At 46.1% G+C, this 25082-nt stretch overlaps 3 protein-coding genes across 3 annotated transcripts in view; 1 reads left to right on the top strand and 2 right to left on the bottom strand.

Annotated features, from left to right (window-relative positions):
* Positions 1 to 25082, bottom strand: part of Alk (Anaplastic lymphoma kinase) — a 251749-nt gene that overhangs the window by 112218 nt on the left and 114449 nt on the right. The window lies entirely within an intron of this gene.
* On the top strand, positions 7218 to 13432 carry LOC142765131 (uncharacterized). Its single transcript, XM_075865702.1, has 4 exons — positions 7218 to 7416; positions 8865 to 8958; positions 9882 to 10759; positions 13421 to 13432. The coding sequence occupies exons 1-4, from the start codon at positions 7264 to 7266 to the stop codon at positions 13430 to 13432; spliced, it is 1137 nt and encodes a 378-aa protein (XP_075721817.1). The 5' UTR covers positions 7218 to 7263.
* On the bottom strand, positions 13526 to 19951 carry LOC142765132 (uncharacterized). The gene is made up of 4 exons (XM_075865703.1): positions 19788 to 19951; positions 18244 to 18337; positions 16363 to 17201; positions 13526 to 13534 (listed from the first exon to the last, which is right to left on the bottom strand). Exons 1-4 carry the CDS (start codon positions 19938 to 19940, stop codon positions 13526 to 13528), a joined length of 1095 nt encoding a protein of 364 aa, XP_075721818.1. The 5' UTR covers positions 19941 to 19951.

Below are 25082 nucleotides of genomic sequence, written 5' to 3' on the forward strand. Positions count from 1 at the left end.
TGTGAGCACATTAAAGATATACGTGTGCTCTAATCGGTCTAATGTTGTATGTTTAGATTAAATGGTTAACAATTTATTTCTAATAATTTCCACAAACGAATGAGGAAAGCCAAAGGCTGTGAGCACATTAAAGATATACGTGTGCTCTAATCGGTCTAATGTTGTATGTTTAGATTAAATGGTTAACAATTTATTTCTAATCATTTCCACAAACGAATGAGGAAAGCCAAAGGCTGTGAGCACATTAAAGATATACGTGTGCTCTAATCGGTCTAATGTTGTATGTTTAGATTAAATGGTTAACAATTTATTTCTAATCATTTCCACAAACGAATGAGGAAAGCCAAAGGCTGTGAGCACATTCAAGATATACGTGTGCTCTAGCCGGTTTAATGCTGTGTGTTTAGAATAAGGGGTAAACGATTTGGAGTACTAGGCGTATTTAGAAAAAATGTTTAACGATTTGTGTGTTTAGAAAAAGTTGTTAGCGATTCAGAGTACTAGGTACTCTACAATGAAAGAGCATGAAGCCGTCCCACATATTTGTCAAGGGAGCTGAGCTTGTGTGTTTAGAAAGAGTTTATCGAAGAAATTACACGCCTTACAAGTTACACCACACTCCCAACTTTCCTGCGCTCCTTCGCCCTGCTGGTGGTGCTTAAGCGTCCAGGTTTCTTGCGGAAGCTAGTAGGCCTTCAGAAACACAGAATATGATTGCGTCTATTACATGAAGTTTATGTTATGTTATGCACAAACGTAGCTACCTTTTATTCGAGTGCTTATGTTTGTGTGTATATGTGGGTCGGGACATTCCAGAAAACTAGCTAGAATAGTATTTTTATTAGAGGGGAGTTTTCGTGTTCACATTTCAGCGGAGATATAGAAGAAACCTTTATTCATATCAGAGCTAGCTTTGTGTGATTATTGTGGGTGGTGCCTCTCTTCCAGGGCCCACTGGCTACAGCGGCTCGCCGAGCTTAGTCAAGAGTCGCCAGTTGGCTTCCCATTTACAGCTCCGTGAGCCGCGCCTTCCACGACCAATTCGTGGGAGTGTTGTTCAACAGAGGCGAGATGACATCTTTCAGACATTGTGTGCACCGATACGTATAGTGAGCTCCGATGTCGTTGTTGCTGCGCACAACGGACGTGTCTCGCTGTATCTGTGTAGATTCTGCACGCAGAAAAACCGGTGTAAATGTGGAAAAGTGTCTGCAGGTGACGCCGGTTTCGTGCTTGTCTCCTGTTTAGGTTGGGATGAGAGAGGGCCTTAGTTCGCCTACCTCATGGTGGTTTTGGGACGTTAAACCCCACATATCAATCATTAGTTCGCCAACCTAGTTTTTGAAATTCGATTATTTCTCTAGGCGCCCAACGTGTCGAAGTGTCCTCCCGGGAGATGTGTTCCACGACTCGGCCTCTGATGCCTCGAGCTATAGGGCCCACTCGTTCGTTCCCTTTAACTGACGAGTACACCGGTTACCAGGTCACACGTCATAATCCATGGTGAAACACGTACCTAGTATGCGTGACGCAGTACGAGCGTTGAGTGTGGTGTATCTCGAGGACCACCGCCTACCTGCTGGCTGTCGAGCAGGAAAGAGAGACGCACGTGTCTCGTTTCAGCTAAAAAAAGAAACAAAAAATAAACAAATGGCTTCGTGCCCTTGAGCGAGCACCAGCTCGTGAGGAGCACTGACGATGATGATGAATGTCGTCTGCTAGGCTGATGAAGACAAAGTCACAACATGTTCCCACGCCCAGCAGATGGCGTCACTCGACTTCCACATGTAGGGGCGACTGTCCACATGGGTATAACATTAAAACACGGCGGATAAGTTCGGCGCCACCCAGCCAACAAAGATGACAGGAACAGACGTTTATTCACGAATGATTTTGCCCTGGTCATTGAGAATAATGAATGAACCTGAAAATTTCAGAGACTTTGAGACGTACGGGAAATAAACTACGGTAAGAGCGGCAGTTCTGCTGAGGAACAAACTCCGAGAAACCCCCTCCGAATTTCCATGAAAATGAGCTCCGATAACACAATGTATACTTACAGGCAAGGGTGCTCACGCCTACAAAGCCTAGACACGGGTAACAAGAATGGAAACATCAAAAAAGTGTAAAGTGAAAATTGTGAACTTGGCGAAGGGTATCGCAATACAGTGTAGTTTGTTTTTATTTTTTTCATGGTGCAATGAACGAAAAAAAAAATCTTGCAGCGGATAGCTCAGCTATGCAAGGATATACGTCGCGCGAGCGAAGTGCGTTGCCGCTAAACTCAATGTTTTTCGCATGACACTAATTACCGGCGTCAGGTCTTTGATGTGCCACAGTCATTCACACACGTCGCTCACATATCCAAACGGGTTGTTTACGTGGTCTGTTTCGAAGTTTCACCGTATAGTCAGTCAATCGGGCTCCTGGCGCCGCTGCTTTGTTTTGGTTTTTGCAGCGCGTTTAGGCTCCTTCTGTTCGTTCTTCCTATACGCTCAACCCCCAATCGTCAGGCAACTACTTCGGGACACAATGAGCTAAGCTTCTCCGCTCTTCTGCGCCCCTGAGCAGTACTGTTGCTCTCCTTTTCCATGGCTATGCCATACTGGCAAACGTTCCACTATATATATTGCCACAAGGCAGTAGTGGGATTACGTTTCCTTGTAAGAATATGTAGCGCCACGGCAGACGCAACGAAAGAGAGCAGCGCCACGGGATACGATCGAAATGCGTCTGTCGCAGGCAAGGAAGATTTATTCCTCTTTGGTTGCTCCAATGGCGTCGCCCCTCTAGGATGCACAGAACGGCGAGGAGCGCGCGCATGTAGTCACTGCTCCTCAGCGTGCGCAGCACGGCTCTCGTACGCGAAACCGCTTCGGCAGGGCCGGTGCAGCTAACGCCGCAAAAGCATACCCTTGTACAAGGGTATGCTACGAGGGTGCTCAAGGCACGAAGGGAGGCTCAACGGCGATCGCCGAAGTCATAACTGGGGGTCTGTGACCTCCGAAGTTTTCCGCCACGCGCATTATACAATCCCAGAGGCCTGGTATTCTTCGAGATCCTTGCAAGCCGGCTCCGCCAGGTGACACTATAGGTTCGCTCACGTCGCCCCACTGAGATACACTTCTAGTACACTCTAACTGTGACCCCTGAAAAAATGGCGCATGTCTCGTCAGGGCAGCTGCAGATGCGTAGTCTACCCTCATAAAAAATATCATAACTGGCACAAACGCAACACCGTCACAATTCAATGAGACTCTAGTGGTTTAGCCTTCCTATCTTTACAGGCTAGAGCCTATAACCTCCGGACCTTTAAGATAAGATGAAAACTTTATATTTTAAGGCCCTTTTTTAAGGTGAAAGCTAGCTCTATACAGTCAGTTACAGTCTAAGAATTATTGTAAGCCCTGCCCACAGTGCGGTGGAGTTCTACACGCTGCAATGAATTCACTGCCTGTCTCTCCCTTTTCTTATTCTGTTCCCTTTCTCTAATCATCTTGTCCCTACCCTAATCCTTTGTTGTAGCATAGCCAACCGGATGTCAGTCTAGTTAACCTCCCTGTCTTCTCCCTTTAACTGCTTCCTTTCCTTTTTCGCCCAAAGCGCTCAGCGTCCCACCCAGGCAGAATTTTCATAAACATGTGTGTTTAATAAAAGTGCGTAACAATATTCGGTCATTGCAGCGACGCAGGCGGCGCCATGCGGCCCGCCTGCGAAGCTCGCACACGGCGATAAATTATAACAATCTGCAACGCAATTCGGTGTGGTTCGGGGTTCGGTCTCGCGGTATAGTCATGGGCGCGCCTTCACGCACTGAGACGCTGACGCATTGCGGCGGGCCCTTGACCACATATTCCTCTACGACATACATTGTCGGGAATTGTATAATTCGTAATAGAGCCCCTTTTTCCCCTCACAAACAGGCGCTAAAACAGGCGAGCTCCGCTGACCGCGGTGACCATTCCCCCTGAACCGGCGCTCGTAACGAAAAACTGAACAAAAGTATCAAAAGGCGCCCAGGGCATGCCCTTACCCTGTAGCACGGTGTAAGATTCAAACACTTGTTTATATTTTACACCGTGCCCTCTACACACGTGACCGACTAACACTCGCTCAGATCGGGAGAATTCAATACATCGTAGTTGAGCGAGCCAACCTCTTCGCAGACGAACCACCGAAACGAATTCATTTTCCCTATATAGCTGTCGCTGTGGTGCGTGCAACGTGCGGAACAATCATTTAATATATTCATGGAACCGGGAAGGATCCAAGGGAGAGGTCACGGAGGTCAGGGCGAGCGGCGAACTCGACCAAGAAGTCTTGATGTTTCGAGGGGTTCGAGTGAGCCATGTAGTGTGGTCAGTCGATCTTGAAGAATCGAGTGGTGACGCCGTCCATGCACTGTTTTGAAGAGAGTCACCGGGATGCTGATCAGCACTCCGTTTGAGTGTTTCCTGGAACATAAATACTCGAGAAGCGTTCGGAGAATCGTAGGCCACTGCCGTGGTGGTCTGGCGGCTAAGGTACTCGGCTGCTGAACCGCAGGTCGTGGGATCATATCCCGGCTGCCACGGCTGCATTTTTGATAGAGGCAAAAACGCTGTAGGCCCGGGTGCTCAAATTTGCGTGCACGTTAAAGAAGGTGGTCCAAGTTCTCGGAGATCCCAGGTGGTCGAAATTTCCGGAGCCCTCCACTACGGCGTCTCGTGTAATCATATGGTGGTTTTGGGACGTTAAACCCCACATACCAATGAATCAAGTCAATCAGAATTGTGGGCTACACAGATGTGGTGAATATTCGAGGCCTCGAAGTGTTATAGTGCACCTTTATATGATTACACAAGTGTTCTTGCATATCCCCCCCACCGAAATGTGGTGATTTGGAGTTAGTCGCTCAGTACCTTTGTCATTACCTAATGTTAATTAGAACTAACAGACAATGATGTCAAGGAAAGTATAGCGGATATCATTAGTAGCAGTGCAAGTGTGAAGAAAGAAAAGTGGACGAAAATATAACTGGCAGCTTGTAGAAACTGAACCTGCGTTTGTTCAGTTTCTACAGCCTCGAAGTGTTCCTGTACAGTATGTAATATATGTGATTGTATTCGTAGCACGGTAAGTTTCTTCGCGTTCATTTAAATATCCTGTAAGTGATGTTGTAATTTGTAATTGGCACCTGACGAGTGTGCACGTTTGTGTAATACAGAGCAGGACCGAGACACCGCTTTGGCGGCGCGCACGCAACAAGCCCCGCCTTCTCCCTCTCTTCTTTTTTTTTTTTAGGAGCGAAGCTCTCTATAGCAGCACCCTTTCGTCCCTCGTAGTAGTGCGTAACATTTCTTACGCTTTGACCTGCTAGGTGTTGCCGGTGAAAGATTTCTCCTGTAGGTTGTTGAACAATGAAAAAATTGCAGCGTGCACGTTAACTAAAAGCCGAATTCTCCTTTCTCTCATATTTATGTGGAAACAATATTTATGTGAAGTACTTTGCAATAAAAACTTTATTGTCTCGTTTCTATCAAAAAACCATGGACGAAATAGTTCATAAACATAATTTCTGTTGATCACTTTGCAATAAAAATTTTATTCTGCTATGTTTATATAAAAAAAACTATGGACGAAATATTTCGTAAGAAAAGTTGAGACGCTCGCCCGCTCAGGTTCTCCGGCACACATGCATGACGAAGGGGGAGAAAAAATAAAAATAAAACAGAAACTAGCACCGCAGAATCTGAGAAGTTTAGTGTTCGCGGTGCGGCCGATCTGTAGTGCGTGGGCGGCAGTACTGAGAAGCTGGCCTATAAGTTGATGCTCGCGTTTTACGAAACAAATTGAACTGATCATTTTAGGAAAGCGTGGAATAAAAGAAACAAATTGAAGGCAGCGAGACATAGAAAGGTCAAAATCGAAAATCGGTTAGTTGATGTTTGATTAGTGGTTGCGTAATTTGATTATGAACTTGAACATTAAGTTTACAGAAGTCAGAAGTCAGATGCAGAAGTGAACAGGAGAGCGTATGCCACCGACATTTGCTCACTCTTGTGAATATTAGGAGCAGTTTTCGTATTCCAGCATGCATTCGTAACAGTGAACCACGACCAAGGAAACCAGTGTACTGCTGCCGAGATTCCTAGCTATAAAAATCCCCATTTTTTTTAAAGGGCAAGATGCAGTAACGATAAAGATTTTGAGGTTCGTTCTGTACCATTTCTTGACCTCAACTGCACATGGACGTTCGCAAAAGCGATGTGCAGAAGCATCGATTATTTGGAAGGAGACCTACCTGTCTGTCGCTAATTTGTGTATACGTCATACTTGTCCTTGGCGCGCGTTTCGGCATACACTTGAACAGCGGTGTGTTGCTGAATAAAAGTAAAAGTAGCCAATCTTCATAAATACGATCAGTTAAAGACTAAAATGAGTAAAAACCACTCTATATCGCGACATAATGCGCATAAATTCAATTGCAGAAATAAGTAATCGTCGAAATTCTAAAAAGGCGCTGCTGCCCCAGCGTGCATCTCGCCGCAGTTCACGCGTACGAAATGCAAGTGTTTGATAGAGTAGGCACGCTAAAATACCCATTCAACATTTACGTGCGAAAGCGCATAGCTTTCAAACAGCTGAAATTAGTTTGCTGTCACTGACACGCGTGTACATCACGACAAAAATGAGCGAAATTCCTCACAGCACACGCACGTGCGAGAAAAATACGTAGGTTTCGACAGCCGAACACATCCTCGTCGCGCTGGTATCCGCGAATTTCGGTGAGCGAAACACCCGCGGTTCACGGGGAAGCACTGAGACGGCGCACGAACACACGTTAATCGTATTTGCAGAACGGCGCACCACGAACCGAAGTCGAAGCCGAAAGCGCCCACCATGGTTGTCTCGAGTTCATGAAGCCCTAGAAACTATTAGCAGATCAAATGCATGAGCAAACAAATGCGTATGGCACGAAAAAAAAAAGCTCAGAAATCCGCCGACGGTGTGTGAAAAGTCATTTAGTAGAAATATACCCCGCAAAAAGACTCGCATTCACGCGGTGGCGCTGTGTTGCAATGGGTAATAGAGTGCCTCGATGCGCGCGCCCCCGCTTAGAGTGGTGTCAGCTTTTGCAAGGGCAGATGCCGCCGCCTCGGCTTCGGCGCCAGCGCGACCGCCATTTTGGCGCCTCCGGCCGGTAGTTCGTGCTTGGCGTGTGAGGTGTTGTTGGGCAGTGTTCATTCCCGTCCAGTTTTATGCACCCATCTCCGCATCACCATGCCCGGCTGCTGCGTGCCGCAGTGCTCGAATCACTCGAGAAACGGATGGAAGTTGTACCGGTTTCCAAGAGACCCAAAAAGAAGGCTTCTTTGGACCGTTAAAATCAAACGAGACAAGTGGCAACCGACTAATACGTCGCACGTATGCAGCGTAAGTAAACATTTTTTTTTAGTGCGTCGTATTCTGACTGGTCAGCATTATTTAGGGCGCCGTTGTTTTTTATTTAGGTGCGCAATGTAAACGCAGGACAGCCAAACGTCATGCAGGGTACTGTGCGGCGTGCTCGTGTTAAAAGATCACGCTTTAAGAAAATGCGTCAAGTACGGGGGCTTCGGAAGCCCCCGTGTCGATAACATTTCATGCTGGTTCAAGGGCCTCGAGTGTGCTACTACATTCATAGGAATTGCGACTAGTTTCAGTGCCCTTGCACGGGAAAGTGTTGCCTTGGCAGCAGCGTTGTGAAATCCTTCCCACCCCCTACCCGAGGCTGTTAATTTCGTGCACTGCGCTTCGCAGCTATTTTGCTCGCGAGACCAGCTGCCGCTGTCGTGACCGTCCGCCTCGCAGCCCGAAGACAGACTTCGTGAAATTGCCGTACTCGCTCGCCAACTCGCCCCGACAGCGTACGCGTCGACCGGGTGCTGGCGGAGTTGAGCTGAACGAAAAGTAGGCAAGAGATGGGGACGCAGGAGGTGTAGTTAAACAGATGAGAATTTAGAAAGTGGAGGAGGGAGAAAATTATATGCAAGGGCAGAAAACGGGGAGTGAGTTCAGGCCGCGTGCCGGCGAGCGAGTACGGAAATCTGACGGCGCCTGACTGCTGCCGAACTTCAAGAGTACGGCACGTAGAGTTCACGTAATTCACATAAGAGGAAATTGGACGTGAAATGCGCGCATATGGCCTCGCAGGGAATTAACATAGGCTCGGGTGCGTGGTAGGGGGATTTCACAACGCTTACGAGGCCTGCCCATGTTTATTCGTGCACGCGTTGGCACTGATCGGTCGAAATTTGAACGCCTCTTGTGAAATCAAGCCGTTTGAACATAAACATGCTGTTCCTGCGAAAAACTCGTAATATTACGAGGCCGGACTTCTGCCCGTCTTGTGTGTATCGTCGTATGTATACTTGGGAATCAGGAACACTTCAGTGACGAACGAAACAAGCGCTGTTACGGAGTGTTGTCATTTTTACCTGACAAATAAATTCGATTGCATTGGGAACTTGGAGGCTTGGGTACAAAGCTTTCGATAGAACGAAATCTGTAACGCTCGCTATAAAATCAGACCTGGTCCTTTGTCGGCACAATAGACTAATATTTTATTCACATGAATTCAGGAATCCTTACAGATTTTCAGTGCGAAAATTGAAAGGGTTATTATAACAGCAGGCTGGGTCTATGATCGCGCTCACTGAAGTGGCTTACGTGAAAGCGCGCGTGAGCTCAATTAGTTTCCTTCTTTTTGTGCTTCAAAGTTGCTGCTAGTTCCTGCTGCGAATCATACTGAATGCATACATGAAATCTTGTTTATTGACAGTGACAGACATTCGTTTTTCTTCTGCCAGTGTGTTAATTTCCAATTCTGGTTTTATTTGCAGGCTCACTTTGAAGAGAACAACTATGAGCAACATCGTGCGGATGGCTGGAAGAAGTTGAAACCAAATGCCGTCCCAACTTTGTTCACATTCAAACGTAAGATTGAACTTTTTTCTTGCATTACATAAAGCAGCACCAGTTGCAAGTACTCTATGTACCTGGGATTTCTACGAAGCTAACACCAAATAGGTCCTCATATGCTGCGTCCACTTTAGTGCATAAATTCTGGAAATGCAGTCACGGACAAAGCTAGCAAATGCGAACACAAAAATGTGAACCAGACCACGCAAAATCGAAAAATACTGCTAATATTAGACGGTCAAATAATGGCACGCTATTAGTGCGTTTGGAAAGCTACATTTCCCAACTTTGTTTTTGTGATTACGTTGCATCACTTTGACTTGCATGTAAAAAAAAATTGCGATACTTGAGTGTTGTGGTTTATATTTCTTGTTTGCATTTTTTGGTCATGACTGTATATACGTCTGGATTTCAGTGTTTACAGGGATGACCCACTGCACAACAGTTTTCCGCTACTTAGCACACGGTCGTGTACTGCTAGGATGTCAGGTGCAGTGGCTATGTTATTTGCAAAGGGGGAAAACGGAAACCATTATGTATACGAGATCCACGATGCACGAGCCCCCACTACAGTGCGGCTCATTACCTGCGTTGCGTTGGCGTGTTAAGCCCTACAATCAAATAATCAATAAAGTGCATAGGGAGCGAATGTCAGTTGAGCCCTCCACAACGGCGCACACGTGTAGCTCTGGCATATGAAGCTCCAATTTGAATTAGAGCCATTTATTGTGGGGAGAAATTTTGAGCACAATTTAATTATGGTATTTTAAGACCTTCCCCTATCCCTTGTGGAAAGTGCGGGGGATGGACAAGTGTCTTCCTCACGTCAATAACTAAGCCGGTATCTGCTGCGTGTGTTACATTTGTAAAATTAACAAGCTAGACATGAACTGGCATTGCTTGAATATGTTCATGAATACATACATTTCTGCTTGCAGCACTGCCTAAGGAACGAAAGCCACCAAAAGAAAGAACTGTGCCTGCACCCTCCAGCAACGAGACCAACAAATCTCCTCCTGGTCTGCGTCAATATCCAGCTGCAGTTAAAACTACCCTAGAGACCCCACAAAACCACGCCGTTCCTGAATCTACACGGCAAGGAACATCGTGTTATGGGCACGACACCATGGAAGTTGACGACGCCGTTGTTGAACTGTCAGCGAACACTAGTGATGCAGATTCAAGAGAAGTTAATGCAGCGGCTGGTGAGACATCAAATTCTACTGCAGAATCAGCAGAACTGAAGAAGAAGCTTGCTGACCTTACAAGAAAGTACTCTGAACTTCAGCAACATCATGACACAGCCAAGAACACCATTAGTGGTCTCAAGAAAAAAGTGCAAAAACTCGAGACTGAGGCAACAAATATTTCGCAAAATATGAAATTTCTCAACGACGATCAAGTACGCGCTCTCTCAAGGAGCAGCAGCTTGGGGAACTCTTGGTCTCCGCACACTGTCAAGCAAGGCCTTCAAATTAAGTTTGCTTGTGGAACAACCGGATATGAAACTTTGAGAAAAATGGGATATCCTCTCCCATCCAAAAGAACGCTCGCACGGAGGATTCAAAATTTGAAGTTTCTCCCAGGCGTTCTTCACGAAGTGATAGACGTTATGAAATGCAAAGCCGAGACCATGGAGGATGTAGAAAAGGACTGCGTCCTTTTTTTGGATGAAACGGAGATAGTGCCGGGGTTTGAGCTAGATCGGGCTGAAGACGCACTTCTCGGAGGAATAACTCTTCCTCCGAAGCCTGAAGAGCCTGCGGTTCATGCTCTGGTATTTATGTTGGGCGGACTTAACCAGCGATGGAAGCAGGTGATTGCATATGAATTTACCGGAAGAAACATCGATGGCGGCTTGCTGAAAAACTATGTGTTGGAACTAGTACAGCTGTGCAGTCAAATATATCTGAGAGTTCACGCAATCACATGTGACATGGGCTCGGCAAACCGCGCAATGTGGAGGGAATTCGCCTTTTCCAGTCACAAAGATTCTTCCACGGTGTGCTCCACACCTCATCCGTGCATGGACGGGAAGGAACTTTTTTTCATTGCTGATCCGGCTCACGTCTTGAAGAACCTCAGAGGCCAGCTCTTGAGCTCAGAAGTTTTCACGTTGAGTGAGGCCACAGTTGCCAAACATGGCCTGCCTTCTTCACAAGTCAACTTGGAATATGTTCAGGCTGTGCTCGAAGAAGATTCTAAAAGAGAACTGAAGGTAGCCCCAAACTTATCCGAAATGCACACCAGCGCAGGCCACTTCACCAAAATGAAGGTTGGTGTCGCTGTACAACTTTTTCGGGAAGCTCCCCCAGCTATCAGATTCCTTATAAAGGAAGGAGTTCTTAAACAGGAAGCAGAAACAACAGCTTGGTTCATGGAGCTGATTTCAAAATGGTATGCACTGATGTCTTCGCGGCATCCAACACTGGACCTGAGTCGGAGAAGTAGGGCTAAGTACTCCGAAGCCCTAGATACATTACACACAGCAATAGAAACCATCAGAACTATGAAAATGGGTGCCACATCCCATTGGAAACCGTCGCAAGCAGGTGTACTCATATCAACTACAGTTGTACTTCGCCTCCAAGACGTTCTTTTAGGAGACGAAGGCTATGAGTTTTTTCTTACGAGCAGGCTCCTGCAGGACTGCTTAGAGAACCTCTTTTCTGTGGTGCGGCTTATGAAGCCGGTTCCCAATGCCTACGATCTCAAGTGCGCTCTGAGACTGGTGAGCGTAAGCCAATTTTTGCATACACCGAGGACGACCAGCTACGAGCTTGATGACAGGGAGTACCTAGTGGACCTGCTATCCCAGGGGAAGGAAGCCTGCGTCGAGAAGGAAGCTCAAGAAATCGATGATTCAGAGATTTTGTTCATCGAAGGATTGTCGTCCACAGAATGCAGTATTCTCTTTTACCTAGGAGGATTTATTTTGAAGGGAATTTTGACATCTGTGAAGTGCGCAAAATGCAAAGATGCTCTCCTTGGAACTGCCAACGACGAGCATGCTTCGCTGACAGCACTGAAAGAGTACGTTTCAGATGGAGGCAACCTCATCTACCCCAGCAAGGGAGTTATGAAAGCCTTGATAGACTATGAGGAGCATTTTGCTGCCATAAACTCTTGGTGCACGGACAAAGTAGTCACGATGAAGTCGCCGCTTCGTTCACTCACCGCATACCTAAACAAGGTGCACCGCCGCAGCTTGTGTGTATGCGCGGAGCACGAGGACAGTATATACCAACTGCTCACAGAGAGGTACGCAAGAATAAGGCTGCGCATTCACCTTCGGCAGGTTCCAGTCGGGAGTTGCAATGGACATGCAAGCAAAACATGTGCCGGCGTCAACCTCTCATGAGAAATGGACACGCCAAGATAAGCTGTATGCTTAAAAGGTTTCGGCTCACGTGGGCACGCTTTTGACTCTTGCATTTTTTATTTTTAAACATTTCATTTCGTACTGCATTTGGTTTGTCTTGTATCTGACTTTGATTTTCACTAGTGGGACAACGCAGCATTAAGGCGCACAAACAAATGGCCTGTTCACTGAAATCGTGGGTGTCGTTTCATAAAGGTACACTGGTAAAGCATGTTACTCTCGGGTATGCTGCCTGCACAGTGCATGAAATGGTGAGGCAGGGGAAGGTGGTACCGAATGTCAGATAATGTGTGTGTGTGTGCGTGTGCGTGTGTGTGTGTGTGTGTGTGTGTGTGTTATATACACACACACGCAAGTATATAAAGTACAGCGATTCCTGCCTTTGCTATTCGGCTGATTCACAAAGACCCAAATATTGCATTCCTTTCAGCAAGCGTAGTAATAAAAGTTCATGCGCCCCTCCGTCTTAACGACGACAACGGTTTAACGCGAATCTTTCTGGTGTGGGAGTTCGTGGCTCATTTCATTCAGTCTATGTCAGCCCCTGGCGCATTGTACAAGCACAGGCCACCAGTTTGTATGACGTGCGTTGTTCCATTTAACAATTAGGCAACAACAGCACTAAGAGGTGTCCAAGTTGCACCAAAAAAAAAGCTCGCCAACGAGTACTTCTTTCCTACCATACGCGAGCACCGCAAGCGGTAATGCGCTTCGCATGCTGCCCCACTACGGCAGGAGCCGTAATGGCGGCCGTCGTAGCAGACGACGCGGCTGTCCTCACCCTCAGCGGAGCGCGCGGGCATCAAGGCACCCTATTACCCATTAGGGTGCCTTGATGCCCGCGCGCTCCGCTGAGGGTGAGGACAGCCGCGTCGTCTGCTACGACGGCCGCCATTACGGCTCCTGCCGTAGTGGGGCAGCATGCGAAGCGCATTACCGCTTGCGGTGCTCGCGTATGGTAGGAAAGAAGTACTCGTTGGCGAGCTTTTTTTTTTTGGTGCAACTTGGACACCTCTTAGTGCTGTTGTAGCTTATTGTTAAATGGAACAACGCACGTCATACAAACTGGTGGCCTGTGCTTGTACAATGCGCCAGGGGCTGACATAGACTGAATGAAATGAGCCACGAACTCCCACACCAGAAAGATTCGCGTTAAACCGTTGTCGTCGTTAAGACGGAGGGGCGCATGAACTTTTATTACTACGCTTGCTGAAAGGAATGCAATATTTGGGTCTTTGTGAATCAGCCGAATAGCAAAGGCAGGAATCGCTGTACTTTATATACTTGCGTGTGTGTGTATATATAACACACACACACACACGCACACGCACACACACACACATTATCTGACATTCGGTACCACCTTCCCCTGCCTCACCATTTCATGCACTGTGCAGGCAGCATACCCGAGAGTAACATGCTTTACCAGTGTACCTTTATGAAACGGCACCCACGATTTCAGTGAACAGGCCATTTATTTGTGCGCCTTAATGCTGCGTTGTCCCACTAGTGAAAATCAAAGTCAGATACAAGACAAACCAAATGCAGTACGAAATGAAATGTTTAAAAATAAAAAATGCAAGAGTCAAAAGCGTGCCCACGTGAGCCGAAACCTTTTAAGCATACAGCTTATCTTGGCGTGTCCATTTCTCATGAGAGGTTGACGCCGGCACATGTTTTGCTTGCATGTCCATTGCAACTCCCGACTGGAACCTGCCGAAGGTGAATGCGCAGCCTTATTCTTGCGTACCTCTCTGTGAGCAGTCGGTATATACTGTCCTCGTGCTCCGCGCATACACACAAGCTGCGGCGGTGCACCTTGTTTAGGTATGCGGTGAGTGAACGAAGCGGCGACTTCATCGTGACTACTTTGTCCGTGCACCAAGAGTTTATGGCAGCAAAATGCTCCTCATAGTCTATCAAGGCTTTCATAACTCCCTTGCTGGGGTAGATGAGGTTGCCTCCATCTGAAACGTACTCTTTCAGTGCTGTCAGCGAAGCATGCTCGTCGTTGGCAGTTCCAAGGAGAGCATCTTTGCATTTTGCGCACTTCACAGATGTCAAAATTCCCTTCAAAATAAATCCTCCTAGGTAAAAGAGAATACTGCATTCTGTGGACGACAATCCTTCGATGAACAAAATCTCTGAATCATCGATTTCTTGAGCTTCCTTCTCGACGCAGGCTTCCTTCCCCTGGGATAGCAGGTCCACTAGGTACTCCCTGTCATCAAGCTCGTAGCTGGTCGTCCTCGGTGTATGCAAAAATTGGCTTACGCTCACCAGTCTCAGAGCGCACTTGAGATCGTAGGCATTGGGAACCGGCTTCATAAGCCGCACCACAGAAAAGAGGTTCTCTAAGCAGTCCTGCAGGAGCCTGCTCGTAAGAAAAAACTCATAGCCTTCGTCTCCTAAAAGAACGTCTTGGAGGCGAAGTACAACTGTAGTTGATATGAGTACACCTGCTTGCGACGGTTTCCAATGGGATGTGGCACCCATTTTCATAGTTCTGATGGTTTCTATTGCTGTGTGTAATGTATCTAGGGCTTCGGAGTACTTAGCCCTACTTCTCCGACTCAGGGCCAGTGTTGGATGCCGCGAAGACATCAGTGCATACCATTTTGAAATCAGCTCCATGAACCAAGCTGTTGTTTCTGCTTCCTGTTTAAGAACTCCTTCCTTTATAAGGAATCTGATAGCTGGGGGAGCTTCCCGAAAAAGTTGTACAGCGACACCAACCTTCATTTTGGTGAAGTGGCCTGCGCTGGTGTGCATTTCGGATAAGTTTGGGGCTACCTTCAGTTCTCTTTTAGAATCTTCTTCGAGCACAGCCTGAACATATTCCAAGTTGACTTGTGAAGAAGGCAGGCCATGTTTGGCAACTGTGGCCTCACTCAACGTGAAAACTTCTGAGCTCAAGAGCTGCCCTCTGAGGTTCTTCAAGACGTGAGCCGGATCAGCAATGAAAAAAAGTTCCTTCCCGTCCTTGCACGGATGAGGTATGGAGCACACCGTGGAAGAATCTTTGTGACTGGAAAAGGCGAATTCCCTCCACATTGCGCGGTTTGCCGAGCCCATGTCACATGTGATTGCGTGAACTCTCAGATATATTTGACTGCACAGCTGTACTAGTTCCAACACATAGTTTTTCAGCAAGCCGCCATCGATGTTTCTTCCGGTAAATTCATATGCAATCACCTGCTTCCATCGCTGGTTAAGTCCGCCTAACATAAATACCAGATTGCAAGATGTTTCAGCGCGCGAACAAAGGAAAAAGGACAGGGTAGACAGAAAGAGCGCTGACTTCCAACTAACTTTATTTGACAGAGTGCCAAGAATATATACTGCTAAAAAGGATGATAACAGAGCATGAAGGTAAAGGCACGCCTAATCTACACATCAGTAACAAACACGTGTGACAGGTCCTCTATTGCTTCAAAGCCCAGCTAGGTAATCACGTTCAGCCTGTGATAAAGCAATCGATGATGTGCTTACACATTTATCTCCTAGCAAGTGTATTTTTTCGGCTTCAATAATTTCTCGGGTAAGCTGATCCCTGTGCCTTGCCAATATTGAGCACTGATCAAAGAGAGGGGTGCACCCACAATTTCGGCAATGCCGAAATTGTGGGTGCACCCCTCTCTTTGATCAGTGCTCAATATTGGCAAGGCACAGGGATCAGCTTACCCGAGAAATTATTGAAGCCGAAAAAATACACTTGCTAGGAGATAAATGTGTAAGCACATCATCGATTGCTTTATCACAGGCTGAACGTGATTACCTAGCTGGGCTTTGAGGCAATAGAGGACCTGTCACACGTGTTTGTTACTGATGTGTAGATTAGGCGTGCCTTTACCTTCATGCTCTGTTATCATCCTTTTTAGCAGTATATATTCTTGGCACTCTGTCAAATAAAGTTAGTTGGAAGTCAGCGCTCTTTCTGTCTACCCTGTCCTTTTTCCTTTGTTCGCGCGCTGAAACATCTTGCAATATGACTACGCACCAACTAGCCCAAGTTTCCACTCTTGTGAGATAAATACCAGAGCATGAACCGCAGGCTCTTCAGGCTTCGGAGGAAGAGTTATTCCTCCGAGAAGTGCGTCTTCAGCCCGATCTTGCTCAAACCCCGGGACTATCTCCATTTCATCCAAAAAAAGGACGCAGTCCTTTTCTACATCCTCCATGGTCTCGGCTTTGCATTTCATAACGTCTATCACTTCGTGAAGAACGCCTGGGAGAAACTTCAAATTTTGAATCCTCCGTGCGAGCGTTCTTTTGGATGGGAGAGGATATCCCATTTTTCTCAAAGTTTCATATCCGGTTGTTCCACAAGCAAACTTAATTTGAAGACCTTGCTTGACAGTGTGCGGAGACCAAGAGTTCCCCAAGCTGCTGCTCCTTGAGAGAGCGCGTACTTGATCGTCGTTGAGAAATTTCATATTTTGCGAAATATTTGTTGCCTCAGTCTCGAGTTTTTGCACTTTTTTCTTGAGACCACTAATGGTGTTCTTGGCTGTGTCATGATGTTGCTGAAGTTCAGAGTACTTTCTTGTAAGGTCAGCAAGCTTCTTCTTCAGTTCTGCTGATTCTGCAGTAGAATTTGATGTCTCACCAGCCGCTGCATTAACTTCTCTTGAATCTGCATCACTAGTGTTCGCTGACAGTTCAACAACGGCGTCGTCAACTTCCATGGTGTCGTGCCCATAACACGATGTTCCTTGCCGTGTAGATTCAGGAACGGCGTGGTTTTGTGGGGTCTCTAGGGTAGTTTTAACTGCAGCTGGATATTGACGCAGACCAGGAGGAGATTTGTTGGTCTCGTTGCTGGAGGGTGCAGGCACAGTTCTTTCTTTTGGTGGCTTTCGTTCCTTAGGCAGTGCTGCAAGCAGAAATGTATGTATTCATGAACATATTCAAGCAATGCCAGTTCATGTCTAGCTTGTTAATTTTACAAATGTAACACATGCAGCAGATACCGGCTTAGTTATTGACGTGAGGAAGACACTTGTCCTTCCCCCGCCATTTCCACAAGGGATAGGGGAAGGTCTTAAAATACCATAATTAAATTGTGCTCAAAATTTCTCCCCACAATAAATGGCTCTAATTCAAATTGGAGCTTCATATGCCAGAGCTACACGTGTGCGCCGTTGTGGAGGGCTCAACTGACATTCGCTCCCTATGCAGTTTATTGATTATTTGATTGTAGGGCTTAACACGCAATACTTTTTTGCAGACTAGTTGGTTCATACTTGAAAAATTGAATTGCTGCACAAACTTGAAGAAAAAAAACAAGAGAGACAGGAAAGAGTGCAGTTTTTTTTCCCAAGCTTAACACGCCAACGCAACACAGGTAATGAGGCGCACTGTAGTGGGGGCTCGTGCATCGTGGATCTCGTATACATAATGGTTTCCGTTTTCCCCCTTTGTAAATAACATAGCCACTGCACCTGACATCCTAGCAGTACACGACCGTGTGCTAAGTAGCGGAAAACTGTTGTGCAGTGGGTCATGCCTGTAAACACTGAAATCCAGACGTATATACAGTCATGACCAAAAAATGCAAACAAGAAATATAAACCACAACACTCAAGTATCGCAATTTTTTTTTACATGCAAGTCAAAGTGATGCAACGTAATCACAAAAACAAAGTTGGGAAATGTAGCTTTCCAAACGCACTAATAGCGTGCCATTATTTGACCGTCTAATATTAGCAGTATTTTTCGATTTTGCGTGGTCTGGTTCACATTTTTGTGTTCGCATTTCCTAGCTTTGTCCGTGACTGCATTTCCAGAATTTATGCACTAATTGGGACGCAGCATATGAGGACCTATTTGGTGTTAGCTTCGTTGAAATCCCAGGTACATAGAGTACTTGCAACTGGTGCTGCTTTATGTAATGCAAGAAAAAAGTTCAATCTTACGTTTGAATGTGAACAAAGTTGGGACGGCATTTGGTTTCAACTTCTTCCAGCCATCCGCACGATGTTGCTCATAGTTGTTCTCTTCAAAGTGAGCCTGCAAATAAAACCAGAATTAAAAATTAACACACTGGCAGAAGAAAAACGAATGTCTGTCACTGTCAATAAACAAGATTTCATGTATGCATTCAGTATGATTCGCAGCAAGAACTAGCAGCAACTTTGAAGCACAAAAAGAAGGAAACTAATTGAGCTCACGCGCGCTTTCACGTAAGCCACTTCAGTGAGCGCGATCATAGACCCAGCCTGCTGTTATAATAACCCTTTCAATTTTCGCACTGAAAATCTGTAAGGATTCCTGAATTCATGTGAATAAAATATTAGTCTATTGTGCCGACAAAGGACCAGGTCTGATTTTATAGCGAGCGTTACAGATTTCGTTCTATCGAAAGCTTTGTACCCAAGCCTCCAAGTTCCCAATGCAATCGAATTTATTTGTCAGGTAAAAATGACAACACTCCGTAACAGCGCTTGTTTTGTTCGTCACTGAAGTGTTCCTGATTCCCAAGTATACATACGACGATACACACAAGACGGGCAGAAGTCCGGCCTCGTAATATTACGAGTTTTTCGCAGGAACAGCATGTTTATGTTCAAACGGCTTGATTTCACAAGAGGCGTTCAAATTTCGACCGATCAGTGCCAACGCGTGCACGAATAAACATGGGCAGGCCTCGTAAGCGTTGTGAAATCCCCCTACCACGCACCCGAGCCTATGTTAATTCCCTGCGAGGCCATATGCGCGCATTTCACGTCCAATTTCCTCCTATGTGAATTACGTGAACTCTACGTGCCGTACTCTTGAAGTTCGGCAGCAGTCAGGCGCCGTCAGATTTCCGTACTCGCTCGCCGGCACGCGGCCTGAACTCACTCCCCGTTTTCTGCCCTTGCATATAATTTTCTCCCTCCTCCACTTTCTAAATTCTCATCTGTTTAACTACACCTCCTGCGTCCCCATCTCTTGCCTAGTTTTCGTTCAGCTCAACTCCGCCAGCACCCGGTCGACGCGTACGCTGTCGGGGCGAGTTGGCGAGCGAGTACGGCAATTTCACGAAGTCTGTCTTCGGGCTGCGAGGCGGACGGTCACGACAGCGGCAGCCGGTCTCGCGAGCAAAATAGCTGCGAAGCGCAGTGCACGAAATTAACAGCCTCGGGTAGGGGGTGGGAAGGATTTCATAACGCTGCTGTCAAGGCAACACTTTCCCGTGCAAGGGCACTGAAACTAGTCGCAATTCCTATGAATGTAGTAACACACTCGAGGCCCTTGAACCAGCATGAAATGTTATCGACACGGGGGCTTCCGAAGCCCCCGTACTTGACGCATTTTCTTAAAGCGTGATCTTTTAACACGAGCACGCCGCACAGTACCCTGCACGACGTTTGGCTGTCCTGCGTTTACATTGCGCACCTAAATAAAAAACAACGGCGCCCTAAATAATGCTGACCAGTCAGAATACGACGCACTAAAAAAAAAAATGTTTACTTACGCTGCATACGTGCGACGTATCAGTCGGTTGCCACTTGTCTCGTTTGATTTTAACGGTCCAAAGAAGCCTTCTTTTTGGGTCTCTTGCAAACCGGTACAACTTCCATCCGTTTCTCGAGCGATTCGAGCACTGCGGCACGCAGCAGCCGGGCATGGTGATGCGGAGATGGGTGCATAAAACTGTAAGGGAATGAACACTGCCCAACAACACCTCACACGCCAAGCACGAACTACCGGCCGGAGGCGCCAAAATGGCGGTCGCGCTGGCGCCGAAGCCGAGGCGGCGGCATCTGCCCTTGCAAAAGCTGACACCACTCTAAGCGGGGGCGCGCGCATCGAGGCACTCTAATGGGTAAAACATCTGCTTCACGTGCATGAGGTCCCAAGCTAGATTCTTGTGCTGAGTGTGGTTTGCAGGTGCAGGTAATTGAGATGCTAATATTTTTCTAATTGCCTATAGCCAATATTGTCTACCACATTATCGGCGAGAATCCGCTCCCTAGTGCGGAATATAATGATCTTTATACCGTATCGATTAACCCGGCGTTGATGGCTTTCAATTGAAAGTCATGGGCCAATTTTCAATGCTTGTCAACCTTTGACTTAGTGTTATTTCATTTGATCCACAACGTATTTTCTATTGCCATTTCATTTTCTCTTAATGATAAATCTGCATAGAGTTCATTGATGGTTTTCTATTGAAGTAGTGGACCAATTTTTAACAAAAACTGGTCAGCAATTTCCTCCACGATATTTTAATTGAATCGTTATGTATTCTCGATGCCAGCTGTTGTCATTGCACAAAATCTTTTCTTTGTTTTTTCAATTAAAACTTTTTGTAAGAGGTAAAAATGGACCTTTTTCAAGAGACTAGCCTGCGCACGCAAAGTGGTATGTGACTTGACGCACACCATGTTTTTTGTGGGTCACAAGGCCAAACAGTTTCCATAATCAGTAAGTTTCCTTGTAACGCACGTAAACAACAGGAAGAAATGAGGACACATGCACGCAGACAGAGCGCTAACTTCCAACATAGTTTATTCTCAGACACCAGAGAACATTTATGCGCTTGTCTGTTGACTCACAGTCACGTGAGAACGTGAATAAAGGAACAACATAAAAATATAAGTACACGTGTATACATATATACACTGATAATCTCATGTCTTGCGCAAATATGTAAACTCTTTTTCTGACAGTGCTATCGACGGCTGGCTGATACACATATCGCTAAGTGCCGCAATCTCATCAGCTCCTACTATAAGACAAGTCATGTCACATTTGCGTCTAGCTATTATTCTGGTGTTTTCAAAGATAGGCGAACATTGATGTTGTTTACTATGTTGCGCGAGAAAACCATCACTAGGAATTTTCCGAACTTGCCCCGCCGCGGTGGTCTAGTGGCTAAGGTACTCGGCTGCTGACCGGCAGGTCGCCGGATCAAATGCCGGCTGTGGCGGCTGCATTTCCGATGGAGGCGGAAATGCTGTAGGCCCGGGTGCTCAGATTTCGGTGCACGTTAAAGAACCACAGGTGGTCGAATTTTCCGGAGCCCTCCACTACAGCGTCTCTCATAATCATATGGTGGTTTTGGGACGTTAAATCCCACATATCAATCAATCCAATTTCAATCAATTTTTCCAACTTTATTTTTGCTCACGCAACTTATCACTGATGCATCTCGCTGATTGCCATATACGTACCATTTTCCACAAGTCAAGGGAGTGGCGTAGATGCCTGATGTCACACATTCGACAAACTTATTTCTGTGTTTTACGTGGCAGTTGGCAAAATCTTTTTCCCTGATTTTGACTGTCCGCAAAGACTGATCAGTTCATTAGGCGCCGAGAAAGCATCAGTTTTACTACGTCATGCAATTTTCTTAAGGTTGTGTGACAACCAACCGTTGAATATAGGGAACCACTGCCGTTAGTGTTTTCTTTCGTTCACGAGTTTCTTGCCTGCTTTCATGGCTACTATCTTTTCGCACTTCATTAAATATTCCTTCAGCGACTGACACCAAAACCCATCTGGGATAACTGAGATCCTGAAGACGCACAGCCTGCTGGCTGAACGCTTCTTTGGTACAAAAAACGCATATTTTTTAAGTGCGTTCGTGAAACACAAGTTGACAATTCCTCTCTTAACTGTTTTTGAATCAGGATGAGTTATACGATAATACTGGTTTATTTGCCCTATGGCTGTAGCACTGCCCCGCCGCGGTGGTCTAGTGGCTAAGGTACTCGGCTGCTGACCCGCAGGTCACGGGATCGAATTCCGGCTGCGGCGGCTGCATTTCCGATGGAGGCGGAAATGTTGTAGGCCCGTGAGCTCAGATTTGGGTGCACGTTAAAGAACCCCAGGTGGTCGAAATTTCCGGAGTCCTCCACTACGGCGTCTCTCGTAATAATATGGTTGTCTTGGGACGTTAAACCCCATAAATAAATCAATCAGGGCTGACACACCAGCATGACAGGTCATCACTGAAGGTAAAATGAACATCTAAAAACCTAATAGTTCCCTGAACGGGAACCGTGGATATAACTTCTATTGAAAAATTTCACTCGAATATGACAGTAAAAACAATGGTACACTCTGCGGCAGTCACCTTATATACAATTGACAAATACTTAAGAAATCAACAAATATAAATATTTTAAGAACTTTTGTTTCACTAAGGCGAGTACACAGGTCTCTGGCTAGCTTGGCTGAATATAGGTTGCTCAAACCTTCCGTCTTTCTTGTCCCCTTCCTTAATCCCCCAGTGTAGGGTGGCCAACCGGATGTCTTTCTGGTTAACTTCCCTGCCTTCTCTCTTTTGTTGCTTCCTCCTCCTCTATCCGCTAAGCAGGATCCTATAAAGAGCCCTTGTTTCTGTAAGTACAGGATATCATTTATTTCAAGAAAAGTCCATTTTAGGTGCATGCTTAATATTTCCAAAAAACGGTCACAGGTAGTGCCGCTCCCGCGCTAAATCTAACGTCCCACATCCCCAAATGTGTGAATGCATGAATGAATATAACTTAATCCGTGTACGCCCAAACCTAAAAAATTAACAAAACTAATTTATTTCCCCAAAATTATTGCTTCTACGACTTCAGAAAACGGAATAAGGCTTTTATTTTAAAAACACTTTCAAACTATGCTTTTGGAGCCGTCCTGTCTGTAGGACACCTATGTTTGACACATCGTAAAAAAAACAAAAAAAACATTAGTGCCTATCACTGTCATACGAAAGTTACTGTACACTGTTGCGGATCTCTGCGCTGTTCACCAGTATCGCTCCGTATCCCAGCGCTAAGCACCCGTTGTTGTGGTAGCTTGGTGTAGCTTCAGGTTGAGGAAACGAACGCTGACAAAATGGGGATACGAAAAAAAAAAACAGGTTTATGACACTATTTACAATTATTTACAGCATAGAAAGGTTAGGAGTTTCACAAACCACGAACGTGGTGGTTGAACCGTTACATGGTTCAGAGCGACGTCCGGCACTCTGCAGCGTCGTTTTAAACCCTGTCGGGCTCCTCGTCCTTGATTGGAACGTCCATCACACACACACAAGACCCCGCCCAAAGGGCATAATTCAGTATCACATGGTCCACCGAATAGTTATTGCCCCTCTTGACGCAATGCTATGAGAAGATGGGAAATGGGGTTCCTTCCCGGAATAATTTGGCTGTTGGGTGGCTTCTTCCGCTTTTCCCAGGAAGGGCAGCCAAGGAGTAGAGACTTGAATCGTGGAGACACGACCTGTGCGGTCGGTCTGCTTCGCCGTCTCGCTAAACAAGCTGGCCCGGAGGAATTGCTTGTCGGGACACTGGCTCATGGACCGTCTTCTAATCCTTTTGTCGCTCCCCGCCGCTGGTTCCGAGAAACTGGGGTTCCGGGCATGGGAGCGCTGCCCGGCTACGTTTCGCAGCGAGAGCCCGGCGCCTACTGACGATGGTCATAACAACACCCAATAACTCACGCTCAAAATCGACAAAAATATCAGCATCAAGAACAATTAGACTTTATATTATATTTTTTACGCGGTATGGTGCTCAATTACATGCACGTGAAATAGTCATTTTGTGACTGCAAGCACGTGGCTATTTGTAGCCCAGCGATCACCCAGGCTTAGATGTGACGAGGACAGGGCATCATAAACACACCGAAGGTGGTGCTACATTTTTACAAAAAACAAGAAAACAAAAACATTCGAGTTACACTGAAAAGATTCACCGTCCTACATGTAGAACATTGGGCATATATGGGTTAATAATTCACTTTGCGGCAAAGAGTAGTAGAAGTTCTTCACGTCAGGCGAGAAGGCCTTGAGTCTTTTAACAGAGTTGGCTTCTACGAATGTAAGGATTTCGTTAGAATCTTTAGTCACGAAGGGATCATTTATCTTCAGCAGGTTTAGCTTGTCTAAAAGTAATTGTGCCAGGTGCCCTTCTCTGACACAATTACTCTGATTTGAATGCCTTCTTTATGCGTCTTGGCACTAAAAAATACATCCATAGGGGTATTTCTGGTTTTTCCCAACTCTTTTCAAAACGCCGCTTAGCTTCATGTCACGGCACAACGCGACATTTCGGCTCTTCACTTTTGGTGACGAAAACGAAGTTGAAAGAATTGCAATTGCTGGTTTCCTCGTGCAACATTGTAAACAGAATCAATTTTCCCCTATCTTTGAAAACACCAGATGAATATTTAGAAGCAAATGTGAAATGACTCGTGTTTTAATGGTAGCTGAGCAGATCGCGGCACTTGGCGATATGTGTGTCAGCCAGCCGTCGATCGCACTTTCAGAAAAAGAATTCACATATTTGCGCAAGACATGAGATTATCAGTGTATATATGTACGTATTTATTTATGTTTTTATTTTGCTATTTTATTCACGTGTTCACATGACCGTGACTCGACAGACAGATGCATAATTGTTATCTGATTTCTGAGAATAAACTATGTTGGAATTTAGCATTCTGTCTGTCTATATGTGCCCTCATTTCATCTAGTTGTTTACGTGCACCACAAGGAAACTCACTGAAGACGAGGTACCAACAAGCCCGCATCGCATCTCTCGTGAGCTTCCATAAACGTTGCTCAGGTTTATAAGGGTGGCGACAGGTGCGAACTAATGTGCCCCCTGGCGTCGTTTGCAAATTATTCAGAAAATACCAAGCCCACGAGATTTTTTACCGGTGCATGGTGGATAACTTTCTGCGTTTAAGCACAATTACGCCGCCGGGGCGTTGCTGACTGACATGACCTCGAACATTCTCAATCATGGTGTCTCTTAATCCGCGC

This window comes from Rhipicephalus microplus, chromosome 6, assembly GCF_043290135.1.
Source record: "Rhipicephalus microplus isolate Deutch F79 chromosome 6, USDA_Rmic, whole genome shotgun sequence".
Taxonomy (NCBI): Eukaryota; Metazoa; Arthropoda; class Arachnida; order Ixodida; family Ixodidae; genus Rhipicephalus; species Rhipicephalus microplus.

Excerpts from the sequence above, each read along its gene's own strand:
- LOC142765131 (XM_075865702.1), top strand. The coding sequence starts at position 7,264 with ATGCCCGGCTGCTGCGTGCCGCAGTGCTCGAATCACTCGAGAAACGGA. Across the intron at positions 7,417-8,864 it reads ATACGTCGCACGTATGCAGC|GCTCACTTTGAAGAGAACAA; the intron begins GTAAGTAAACAT and ends TTTTATTTGCAG. Across the intron at positions 8,959-9,881 it reads AACTTTGTTCACATTCAAAC|CACTGCCTAAGGAACGAAAG; the intron begins GTAAGATTGAAC and ends TTCTGCTTGCAG.
- LOC142765132 (XM_075865703.1), bottom strand. The coding sequence starts at position 19,940 with ATGCCCGGCTGCTGCGTGCCGCAGTGCTCGAATCGCTCGAGAAACGGA. Across the intron at positions 18,338-19,787 it reads ATACGTCGCACGTATGCAGC|GCTCACTTTGAAGAGAACAA; the intron begins GTAAGTAAACAT and ends TTTTATTTGCAG. Across the intron at positions 17,202-18,243 it reads AACTTTGTTCACATTCAAAC|CACTGCCTAAGGAACGAAAG; the intron begins GTAAGATTGAAC and ends TTCTGCTTGCAG.